This window comes from Kogia breviceps, chromosome 4, assembly GCF_026419965.1.
Source record: "Kogia breviceps isolate mKogBre1 chromosome 4, mKogBre1 haplotype 1, whole genome shotgun sequence".
Taxonomy (NCBI): Eukaryota; Metazoa; Chordata; class Mammalia; order Artiodactyla; family Physeteridae; genus Kogia; species Kogia breviceps.
Window position 1 is genome coordinate 140,077,395 of NC_081313.1, and position 12,971 is coordinate 140,090,365.

Below are 12,971 nucleotides of genomic sequence, written 5' to 3' on the forward strand. Positions count from 1 at the left end.
TACAGAATGAATAGCAGAACTCAGCATCTTTTAATTACTGCTGAATAGTTATAGTCCTCTTAAATATGGGGTGAGTTAAGAAACTGGGGCTCTGTCTGACTTTTCAAGACATCAGAGGACCTATCTGTTGTTCAATAAGGTCATATTCACAGAGCCCTGAAGAAGTGGAGAGCTGACCATAGGTGGAGTCTGATTTCATCGTTAAAGGACAACACTAAAGAATTTCTAATAGATCATAGGTGCCAAGTTCCAGTCACCCCGTATTGCAAGGCTGCCCCTCAGAATGCAAATTGTTGTCTGATAAAGTTAATAACTTGGGACTTAATACTGTCTTCTGCTTACATTTCAAAAGCCTCTACATCTAGCCAAGCTGCTTTCCTCATTTCCTCCTGAACTCATTTTGGGCCTTCCTTCCTTTGTGACTGCCTCATTTGTTCACTCCCCTGGATATGTGGGTTCTCTTCAGCCACATCCTACTCATCATCTCACAGATCAGAACAAATCCTGTGTATTCTGAGACTATCTCGGTTCCAAGGACAGTAGTTCTCAAACTCTAGTGGGCACCAGAATCATGTATGGAGATTGTAAATATGCAGACCCCCTGGCTCTAAACCTAGAGATTCTGATTCAGCAGGTGTTGGATGGAGCCTAGAATAAATCTTTTTCAGAAGTTCCCTAGGTGATTCATCTGTATGGTCCGTGTGGCCCTCACTTTAGAAGGAAGGAATATTGAGAGGATTGATGTTCCTCTAGGACACATTGTCCAGGCACTCACTGGATGTCCAGGCTAGACTTTTAGGATTGAGAGCCATTCATACTTGGGCTTAGGTCTCAAGTTTGTGAACACTACATGAGGGTAGGGGACGTCTTCCCTTCTGTGGGTCCCGCACAGAGTCTAACCATGCATCTATCTAGTAGGTTCTTAGTTAGGACCCATGGTCTAGGACCACAAATCCACCCTCTCACATGTGATGGTCGTCCTAAAAAGCATCCTTTCCCCAACAGGTAGATGTATTTTAGGGCTACTGGTATCTGGCTTTTGAAAATGCTTTGTAAATGGACAAGTGTTAAGCACATGTAAGGGACTATTTTTTTAAAGACAGTTACTACTAGAGTTAGGCCACCTATGTAATCTAGTGGTTGATATATAGAGTACAGATTTCTTTAGTATAAAATTATCATTATACATGCAGTATGTCATTATTCTTTGCACACAATATCAGGTTTATTTTCTTGATATCAACAAGCGTTGGCAAAATATTGATATACAGTCAGCTTGTTGCTTGAGCCAATAAAGATATTTCGACCCAGGAAAACTCTAGGTCTCCAGGAAAAATGAATGGAGATCATTACTGAGAATGTCAGGGAAGCATTTCGTAGAGTGAATTGTAAGATAGTCTATAATTAGATAAATGAGATAATTTGTTTCAGTAGATGGTTTACAATCTGGGAAGGACACTGGCCTGGGGATGAGGAACCCTGGGTGCTAGTCTTGGTTCTATTGCTAACTTTCCTCATTTGTTCTATAAGGAGTTTGGACATGGTAACCTTTACGTTCCTTGCCAGCTTGAAATATTTGGTTCTTTATGTGAATATTTATCATTCAAGCAACAATGTCCAGGTGAGAAAAAAAAAAAAAAAAGAAAGGAGAAAAGGGAGGGAGGATTTCAAAGTTAGGAAAAGAAATATCTGAGACCAATCGTAGCATCTACAACGTACTGAATATTCTCTCACAGGAAACAGGGAAATAGATAAATTCAGCTGTGACCAGGTTTGCAGATCATCTTCCAGGCACAAAACCAGCAAGACACACAGCAGGGCAATTGCAAGATGCAATGTAACCTGACAGGATGGTCACAGCGGGGGAACACTGGGCTGCTGACAGGCAGAGCTGCAGAGCGGTCTGGGCAACAATATGCAGAAAATTAATATGTCCCCTCAGCCTCACCCCAGTGCCCCCAACGCTGAGGCTGCACTCACAGTCACTCAGAGTAGAACTATCAGGAAAATCTCATCTCCAGGAATGCGAAGGCAATGCGAGTGGCAGGGGGGATTGGAAGCAGGCTTGGGGTATTTGTTCTTGGATCTCTCTTCTCATCTGCAGCTCCCACAGTCCTTCACACATCTTAATTAAATTGTCGGTGGAGGATTAAGTGACTCTGGGTTGGGGCTGCCACGGGGATGAAAAGCCAGACTGTTCAGAGGTAGAATTCTTGTTGCCCTATTCCTTCCTTCTGCCTTATGGGGGTGGTAGGTGACCTTGTCTCCCCACCCACCAAGGTCCTGGTGGGATAATTCTCAAGGTCAGCGTCACAGAGACAGAAGGCCTTGCAGGACACATCGGGTCAGCAGCACTCTTTTTTTTTTTTAACAGGTGAAGAAACTGAGGCCCACAATGTGGCCATGAACTGTCCAAGTCATGTAGCTTGTTAGTGGCAGAGCCAGGAGGAGTAAAACCTCATCTCCTGATTGCACCCCTAGTACGTTTACACTGCAACTAGCTGTCTCCCTCGTTTTATGCTTTATGTTTTACCTGCTGCAGGGCTCTGGGCAAGTAACATAACCTTTCTGAGCCTCAGTATTTCTCTCCTGACAATGGCGATAATATGTACTCACTGCACAGTGTTGCCATGGAGATTATATGAGAATAGAACACTTTAAAGAGGTAAAGTGCCTACCCCAATGCGTGGCACATAGTAGGTGTTCCATAAGTGGTGCAATTACTACTAATAATTATGACTTCTTCCGGTTTGACTTTAGGGTAGAAATGCCCAATACATGTTTGGCTTGGTACCGGTTTCCCTTCCTATATACATGGCAGACATTGATAGCAATTAAAGAATTCTTTCATACTGAGCCCGATGTGACCTCAGAATCCCTCTTAACATAGAACTCCAGGCAAGCGCTCCTGACCAATCAGAGTGAACTATTGATACAAACTATTTGCCTAGTCTAATGAAGTAAGCCTGGCTAGGGCACAGAGCTTTGTCGAATATGCACTGCCTTGGTTCTAAATGCCTAGCACAGTGCTCTGGACAAGAGATAGTAATATGTCTATTTCTATAGTTATTAACAAAACGTGGAAGTCTTAAGTCTTAGCTGTGCCTCTGAATTAGCTAGGACATGCACATTTTCTTCTTTGGACCTCACTTTCCCCAATTACAGGAGTGGAGGGTTAGACTGGATTTGTCTATGGTCCCATCTAGTAACTTGAGCGATCTTTAAAAAAAAAAAAATTATTAATGACACCATCCATTAGGACAGTGTGGTTCAGTGCAAGAATATTTGGGTCAGAATGATAAAATTCAGATTTTGTATCCCTTCCGGACACTTGCATCATGAATTCCCTGCATCTCAATTTCTTGCCTGCAATGTGGACACACAACCCCTGTTCTGCCTTAGGTCACAGGTGAAACATAAAAGAGACCATGGACGGGAAGGGGCTTTGGGGGCTGTAACATGCGAATGTACCGGGGTGGAGATCATGGGTATATAATGAGCGGACAGATTGGGTGGTTCCCCAACTGCATCAGCAGGGCCTGGGCCATAGAACTGGCTTTATGGACAAAAATCAGGCATCTCCTTGATACTCTGGTTGCAGGCTAAAGATGTCAGAGAATTGTAACAAGATTACAAGTGGTTTTTCTACTAACTGGTTGGGTTAGCCTAAGCAAGTCGTGTTTCTTTCTAAAATGAAGACTCTGACCAAGTGACCCCTAAGTTACCTTCTTGCTCCTGTATGTTGAAAATGAATGATTTTAGTCTTGGAACCTCCATCAGCCATGGTTAGGACTTTGGTCCCTCTTCTGCCTGCCATACAGAACGCAGAGCCCATGATCAAGAGGCTGTGCACAGCACCCTGTGGGTTCACTCAGAGTCTGGGGTTTGCTCCATGAAGTTGCAGTGAGAACCCAGTGGGTCCGCATAGGATCCCCACCCTCTTGCCAGAGGCAATGCAGAGGCTAGCTCTGTATTCTCCTCCTCCTCCTTATTGACTGTGTGACCTTGGGCAATTACTTTTACCTCTCTGAGCTTCCTTTGTAAAATAACAAATCCCCACCTCGCCTCTGATAAGAGGATGAAGTAAGTCATGAAATGTGCGCTTCGTAGCACAGGGCCCAGTTCATAGTATGTGCTGAGGAAGTGGTAGCAATTGTTTCTTATTTTTATTTGATTAATATATGGTAACTCCCTGTGCTAAACATTTCCAAAGTCCAGGGAACTACAGGTTTTCTTGCTTTGGAGCATTTGTTCAAGTCGTTCCTTTTGCCTAGGATGGAATTAGCCTCCCCTGATCTAACTTGGTTTCATGATGTCTAGAGATGTTTACAGGTGTATCCTTTGTGGCCATAATCCCTCCCTACCCCTCTTTCAAGATGGCTCTCAATTGCTTACACCTCCCTGAAGACCTAACGGGAAATGGAGCCCCCATTCATTGTTCTTTGTTTCCTTGTATTTTAGATGTCCATCTCTTTTCATCTCATAATGACTCTTGGAGGTCGACATTATTTTCCTCATTTTGCCTCTAGCCACAAGACATCTCCACCACTTCCACTCCCACTTCACATTTTCTGTATCTCCTGGCACTATTTAATAGACTGCCTATTCCAGTCATTCTTTCCCATATAACACCTCCTTATTCATCAAAGTCTCCAAGGAGCGGACACAAAGGACATCAGGTGGGGACCTTGTTCCTCGCTGTTCCTAATAAATTACTAATAAGGCTGAAGGTGCTTATAGGAGCAGGAAGGGAATTATATGTCATATCCTTTGCAGCCCTCGGAGAACTTGGCACAGACTGGTATACATAAGGGGTCTAATTCAATGCAAGAGCTTTGAAGTTTCCACGAATGCAGAAATGGAGGTTTCTCAGGGATCAGTAGAAAGCTGAGAAAGGTCTCAGTTTCCCTGACTTACGCTCAGTTAAGCAGTTGCCTATAATCTCATGCTAATGAGAAGGATATTTTACTGGCAGTAGTGGTTCCCTTTTGTGGAAGTGCCCTGGGACAAGGGATGTCCCTACCCTGAAGAACTCCTTCGTGGATCCCGCTTCTAGGGTCCCGTAAGCGATTTCTGTCTGCTTCGCTAGGTCCTCGGCACTCTCAATGGGAGATACCATCCTCTCCACGGTCAGGAAGGCGGCCAGGTTGGCTGTGTAGGAGGAGATGATGATCAAGGTGAAGAACCACCAGACGCCGCCAACGATGCGGCCGGACAGGGACCTGCAGCCCAAAGGGAAGAGGTGTCAGAAGCACAGAATCAATTACAGAAGACTGTGGGGAGGGGCCGAGGGCCAGCCCCAGCCCATCAGCAGAGCTGTCAAGCCCTCTTGCACCCTTCTCTTCTGTCAGCAGGGTGTGAGAATCCAAACGTCAGAGTCTCCCTGCTTTTTCCTTCCTTACTGTGGATAAGGACCTGTGGGGTTGCCATCCTTCATGGGTGAGGCTGCCCTGCAGGTACATCTTCACACTCACTCTCACACCTACACACACACATCGAGACACGAGACACATGTCAACAAAGACACAGATGTGTCAACATTTGCCTGCAGAAATCACAAACATGTATAAACATCCTGTTACAAGCAGTTACATATATGCCAAATGTATGTGCATGCATGTATAAACGCAATGCATTTACACATATGTTGCACACATTTGATCGTGTCCAGAAATGTTTCCAGACTGCCTTCTCGCCACTGCCCTCCTGGCTGGCAAAGACCGCCAAAATGATGGATTAGAAGGAAGGGAAGGGAGAACATTTTGGAAATAAAGACAACACTAGCACTCCATCCAGCCACCTTGGGGAATGTCACTGTTGAGTGCAGGCACGGTTCTCCTCCTTATCATAGAGAAAGAGAATTGGGCTGAAATAAAAGACAAAGGATAGTTTGATCTGGATCAAAATGGCAAATATGACAATCATATGTGAGACAAGAAACATATCCTTGATTTTAGGATCCTGTTCTCTCTTATGCCCAAACTGTGAAGAGAAACATGACCAGCCAAGAGTTCCACTGTGATTGTTCGGATTTGGCTAGGAGACTTCAAGTCCAGGGCTTCCCAAAGATGTTACCAATGATGTAGATGTTATATGGGGTGATTTTATGTGGTGGCTAGACATGGCATTGAGCCATACTCAATCAGATGGTGATAAAGTTATTTGCACTCCATTACTCCTTCCATGCTGCTCAGTTTATTAAGGAAGTGTCATCCTGGAGCTGCTGTGCCCTTAGGCCCTTTATAACATGTGCTCCGACAGCCTCAAGCTCAGAGGTGACAACGCTTAACTAGGACCTCATGCTTAACATCGAGAGCAATCACCAATCCAAACCGTGAGTTTTATGGATAAAGAAACTCAAGAGTCCCGGATCATACTGACTTGGGAGCAACACCCAGGCCTGCTGGCTTGCTTGATTGTTGAGACTTTGTCAGCCCTCTGTGTGTTATTCCCATGTTCCTGTCTGTTCTACTTTGTTTTGGTTTCTGAGAGACTCCTTTTCACTTCAGGCAGACAGTGCTCAGCCCAAGAAATCCAACGAATACTTGTTATTGCTTTTGCTATATAGAAAACACTGTTCCTAGATGCTTCACAGGAAGAGGGAGATAAGAGGAGACTTGTTCAAAGGAATGAGAGCAGGAGAGTGCAACAAAGCGATGTCCTTTGAAGAACAGCTTCAGGAAGAGGGGAGACTCTACAGGAAGAAAAGGCTTGGAGAGAGATGTTCACTGAAGGACTGATGTGAGGCTCGTGCCTTGTGACCTGAGTGAGGCGCATTTGGCAGAAGTTGCAGGAAACAGATGCTATCTAAATAGGAGGAAGATATTTTTGATGGGCAGGGTAGTACAACAATGGCTATCTTGGGGATGAGAGTGAGTGTCCCTATTTCTGAAGATGTTCAAGTGATAAACTATTTATAGAGATATTGTACTTGGTGCCTCCCCTTGGTCCTTCAGGGTACTAAGTGCTGGGGACACAACAATAAGTCAGACAGAGGAAAGGCCAAGCATCACGTGGGACCAGAAACCAACTGCTTCCTCTTCCACTCCTCCCATCTCTGAGACTGTGTGATTGGAAATCGTACGTAAGTAGATCAGGATGCATGGCTTCCATTGGACAGTCAAGCAAGATGAGGTACATAGAGGCAAAATCATTCTCCCAGTGCCCCAGGACTAATACACAGTTATACTCAAGATCACACTAGTCTTCTGATAACTAGTCCAGTGCTCTATTCACCTTAAGAGACAGCAGATACAAGTGTCCAGGCCCGTGTGAAGATGCTGCTTCTTTTCCAATTCTGGATGATCACAGTGGCATCTGAACTGGACTTCTTGCCTCCATTCAACCCCCCTAACCCCCGTCCTCCCACTCCTCTGCCTAATCAGTTCTCGAAAAGGGAGCCTGCATGATCTTTTGGAAGACGTTGATTACATCTTGTTTCTTCATTGCTTAAAACCCATCAAGGCCCTCCTCTTACACTTGGAATAAAATTCAACTCCTTGGCCCGCTCTCCAGTGCTGCCCCACAACATGGATTCTGTAACTCTGGTCACTCTGGAATTTGATCCTTCATACTCAGAAGGCTCTCACTCTTACCACATGCTGCTCCGTGATCAAGCCATCAACCCTATTCATCCTTCAAACCTCATCCTGGTCATCACTCTTTCAGCATTCAAGCGCATGACTCTCAGAGCCCCGTGCAGCTCACGTTGCAGCTGATGTCTGACATCTATTTGTGTGATTGACTGTCAGGTGTACCCCTAGACCACACGCACTGTGAGATGTGCCATGTTGTATCTCTAGCACCCAGCTCACAGTTAGCCTCAACAACAAGTGAATGCACAGATGCCACCTCTTTTAGAACCTGATGGCTACATTCACATTAGATTCTAGAGCCCAGGAATAATTTTCAGGGCCAGGAGAATTCTAACCTGCTGTGGTTCAGGGTGTCTGGAGTCATGGTCTCAAACTATGTGTTCAAGATGGCAACATTACGTGAACCGAGAGATCCAGCTAAAGTATCCCAACTTGGGGATCATCTGGTGAAGCTCAAAGGCCTCCCAAGAAAGGTCCAGGCTTATGGGTCCTTTTTCCTGTTCTTTAATTAATATTTATTTGCTGGATGTTGAGAGGAGCTTACCCTGCATGGTATTCCCTACATCCCTGCCTACTTAATGAAGATAGCAAAGAAAATTCTTCTGCTTCACAGCCAGCAGAATAACTGTCATTGTGGAATAACTGGAGGGCTGGGGAAGAGGCTTTTCAAAATGGCACATGATTCCAATGCTTCATTTGTATTCAATTTGTAGGATGGAACTTGAGTGTGAGTGAACCCCCTCCTTCGGTTCAAACCTGGCACAGGCAAAGCTGGGCCTCTACCTAAGAACTCTGTATTTACCCAGCTCCATCCCAGAGGCAGCCTTTCACTTACAGCCCCATAACCTTGGCAAGCTGCCTGTCTAGCTGGGCCTCAGTCTTCTACTTCTGTTTAATGGGTGAGACTAACCCTACTTCATGGTGAGAAACCAAAGCTTTCAGAACTAGAAAAACTCTTAGTCCATTCTTTTCCTTTAATGGATACAAGCTATTGAAACTAAAATGGTAGAGGGGAAAGTACTTTGAAAAGTGCTGTTGAAACAGAAGACATTATTTTTATGATGATGATGATTCCCTCAGGGGTCACAGGGCAAAGCATCACTTTTCTTCATAGGGATGGCACAGCTGTAATCTGAACCCGTTAAAGGTCTGCCTAGTCACCTGAATTTTACTGGTCTCATAACTTGGCATAGCTCTTCCCCAGACTCCCTAGGCAATCAAGGAAACCCTTATGTTCCTCCAGAATTGGCCACAATTTATGTGGCTTGTTGGACCTTTATCATACTTGAACTTGATTCATAACTCTGTGAAGTGGATGGGAGAGGGGTGAATGCCCCCATGTGGCAGATGAAAGAACTGCAGGTAAGAGACGTAAAGGGACTTGCCCAGGGTCACACAGTGAGGCACTGGCAGAGCTGGGACTAGGACCCAGGACTTCGTATTTCCTGTCCAGCACTCCAGCCACTGTAGAGCATTCCCTCTTTCACCAACTTCTGATTCGTCCATAGATGGACATGGACTTCCTCACCCCATGACGGTTCATGATGTTAGATCACAGCCAACACTCACCTTTCTTTTTTTTTTTTTTTGACTTTGGGACTATTTTGATTGATTGATCAATTGATTTTTATTGAAGTATAGTTGATTTACAATGTTGTATTAATTTCTGCTGTACAGCAAAGTGATTCACTTATACATATATATATATACATTCTTTTTTTAAAATATTCTTTTCCATTATGGTTTATCACAGGATACTGAGTATAGTTCACTGTGCTATACAGTAGGACCTTGTTGTTTATCCATTCTATATATAAAAGCTTACATCTGCTAATCCCAACCTCCCACTCCATCCCTCCCCCAACCCCCTCCCTCTTGGCAACCACAAGTCCATTCTCTATGTCTGTGAGTCTTTTTCTGTTTCATAGATAGGTTCATTTGTGTCATAGTTTAGATTCCACATATAAGTGACATCATATGATATTTGTCTTTCTCCTTCTGACTTACTTCACTTAGTATGATCATCTCTAGTTGCATCCATGTTGCTGCAAATGGCATTATTTCCTTCCTTTTTATGGCTGAGTAATATTCCATTGTGTATATGTGCCACGTCTTCTTCATCCATTCATCTGTTGATGGACATTTAGGTTGTTTCCATGTCTTGGCTATTGTGAATCATGCTGCTATGAACATAGAGGTGCACGTATCTTTTTGGATTAGAGTTTTGTCTGGATATATGTCCAGGAATACTCACCTTTTGTAATGCTCCCTGGAACCTCTGGGATCCACACAAAGCAGTCTAGCCACCAACATCTCCACAGAATTAGACACCTGTTTGCATTTGTTTTTCATTGCTGAATAACAAATCACCACAAGTTTAGTGACTTCTAACGGCACTCATTCATTATCTCCTAGTTCTGTAGGTCAGAAGTCTGGGTGAGGGTGTCTAGATTCTCTGCTCAGGGTCTCACCAGGCTGAAATCCAGGTGTTGTTTGCGGCTGTGGTTCTCATGTGGAGCTCAGGGTCTTCTTTCAGGCTCACTGGTTGTTTGCAGAATTCATCTCCTTGTGGTTGTGGGAACGAGGTCGTCTTTTCTTCGTGGGCTATCAGCCAGGCACTGGCTTCAGCTCCCAGAAGCCGCCTGCGTTCTTTACCATGGGCCCCAGCCACCTTCAAGCAAGACAGACTGTGACAAATCCCTCTCATTCTTTGAATTTTTCTGACTTCCACTAGCTGGAGAAAATGCTCTGCTTTTAAAGGGCTCATCAGATTGGGTGACGTCCACCTGGATAATCTGAAAGTCAGCTGGCTTGGGACTTTAGCTACATCTGTAAAATCTCTTTGCAGGAGTACCTAGGTTAGTGTTTGGATTACCAAGAGACAGGAATCTTTAGAATTGCATACACCATACTGATTATTCATCCATTTTACAAGCATTGCTTGTATGGCAGGCACTGTTGGGCACAGGGGAGATAAAAGTGAATAGGCCACAGCCTTTCCCTTCCAGGGAGAAAGTGGGAAGGCGGTGGGCACACATGGGCTTTGGTGGTCAGACGCCTGATTCTCTGTAAAGTGCTGTGTCTGGAGCCTAACGATCACTCAGTAAAGCCATTATCACCATGTTATATCCATATCATAAACAGTCATTAGAATATTATGTTAATTATGTGACAAGTAAGAAAGCAGCACTAAGGGAACACAGAAGGGCTTGCTAGTTACTCTGTTGGCAGAGGGGTGGGGAAAAGTTCCCGGAGGAGGAGAAAGTTGTGCTAGGTTTTGAAGTATGAGTAGGAGACTGCCAAGCAGAACAGGGGTGGGAGGAAGCAAGATGGATAGAAATAGAAAGGAGAAGGTGAGTGGGATATCACATCCTCTGTAAACTTCCCCACCTTTGCCAGCAGAGCACCAAGCAGCCCCTTCTGTACTCTTGTTACCCCACGATCATTCCGCTCTTAGGATTCTAACCACGTTGTTGTGATGATTTAAGATGTCACTATGATTATCTCTGGTACTTCTTAGCATTGATGGTGATGGGTTGAACTAAAACAGAGCCCACAGAAATTGGGAGAAGCAGGCTGACTGAAGAGGTGAAGACATCAAAGTGATAGGATTTGGCGGTCCACGGGGGCAGAGGCAGTGAGAGAGGGAAATGCTCAAATGCCAGTCCACGTCCACCGGGTGAATGCATCCAGACATGGCCTCCGGAGCCAGATGCTGGCCGCTAGATGCTGCTCTCTTCTGGCAAAGGCTGTTTTTTTTTCCTTTGGTTAACGAGACACTAAGCATATCATTAAACGTATAACTTGATGCCAGTAGAAGATAGTAAAGATCTGATTGGACCATCTATTGGGTTCTGATAGGTAGCATTTCCTGTCCTGGTCGTGGATTCGGATTCACCACAGACCTTTAAATGTATACTTCTAATCTCACAGTTTGGATTTGTCTTTCTAGATGAGGGGCCAACAATTTTTTTTTTCCCTGTAAAAGGCTGGGTAGTAAATATTTCAGGCTTTGCAGGCCTTACAGTCTCTGTCGTACTCTCATCTCTGCTGTTGTAGCGTGAAAGCAGCCACAGACAGTATATACACACGTGCACGTGGCCGTGTACCAAACAACTTGCATCACAAAAACAGACAGCAGGCTGGATGTAGCTAGTGGCCTGTAATTTAATGACTCCTTCCCTCAATCCTACTCTGAGTCTGAGAGACTTTTGATTGAAGTGAATACACGACTTAGACATTTTTTATCATCTATCCAGTTATTAGTACCTGCCCCCCCCACACCCAGATAAAGTACTGGAATGATTCATTTGCCAGTTACTTGTTTTTTTTTGTTTTTTTTTTTCGGTATGCGGGCTTCTCACTGTTGTGGCCTCTCCCGTTGTGGAGCACAGGCTCCGGAAGCGTAAGCTCATTGGCCATGGCTCACGGGCCCAGCCGCTCCGCGGCATGTGGGATCTTCCCGGACCAGGGCACGAACCCGTGTCCCCTGCATCGGCAGGCAGACTCTCAACCACTGCACCACCAGGGAAGCCCTGCCAGTTACTTTTGTGCTTTCCTCAAGCAGAAGGGAGAAGGCATTGGTTAAGGGGATGGGCTCAGGGGCCACACACAACAGGATGGAGTCCTGCCTCATTACTTACTGGTTGTATGACATTGGGCAAGTCATTAAAACTCTCGGTGCTTGTTTCTTTACCGAATGGAGCGTTACTACTCATCTTAAAGGTATTCTTCATAATTAAAAAGAAAAAAAAAAATACCAGTGAAGCATGTAGCTCACTGCCTGGCAGAGAGAGCATTTCTGCCAGGATGGAGATGTGCAGACAGTCTTTGGAGCAGTGCCCTGCCTGGAGGTCAGGGAGCAGGTGCTATGTCCACGGGCCTTCAGAAAAGAAGATACACGGGGCCAGTGTAAGGAGCGGAAAGTTATTAAATGGGAATCAGTTTCTGATCTCACCAGTCTCCTCTCCATGACATCTCTGGCAAGGGGTTGGATATGGACATTTCTTCTTTATTTCAAAAGCATGTCCTGTCATCCCCAAGAGGAAGGAGACAGAAGGGACACCTCCTGTGTGCATTCATTCAGCTGAGCTCGAGAGGTCACTGAGCTCAACCCATTTCCCTTGGTCATCTGCTTCAAATGGCTATTTTTAAAAAGTAATGGAAACAGAGGCGTGAAGGCAGAGGCTCAGATAGTCCGTTTCTAAATTACGGGGAGGAAAAAAGGTCCATCTTGACTAATTACTCAGCTGAGCTGTGTTCAGAGAGAGGCTCACTTGGTATCGGGCATCAAGGTTCTCAGACTGGGGTAAATAGCTCCGGCCAGGTGCAGCAATTCCACTGATGAGGCCACTTCATCCAAGATGCTGTGTCTGG

At 44.9% G+C, this 12,971-nt stretch overlaps 1 protein-coding gene across 4 annotated transcripts in view; it reads right to left on the bottom strand.

Moving 5' to 3' along the window:
- GRIA1 (glutamate ionotropic receptor AMPA type subunit 1) overlaps window positions 1-12,971 on the bottom strand; it is a 306,641-nt gene that overhangs the window by 40,933 nt on the left and 252,737 nt on the right. For all 4 annotated transcript variants that reach the window (XM_067032026.1, XM_067032027.1, XM_059061568.2 and 1 more), the window contains exon 12: window positions 5,024-5,222. In XM_067032026.1, the coding sequence (XP_066888127.1) occupies window positions 5,024-5,222 (199 nt within the window). The remainder of the gene's footprint in view (window positions 1-5,023; window positions 5,223-12,971) is intronic.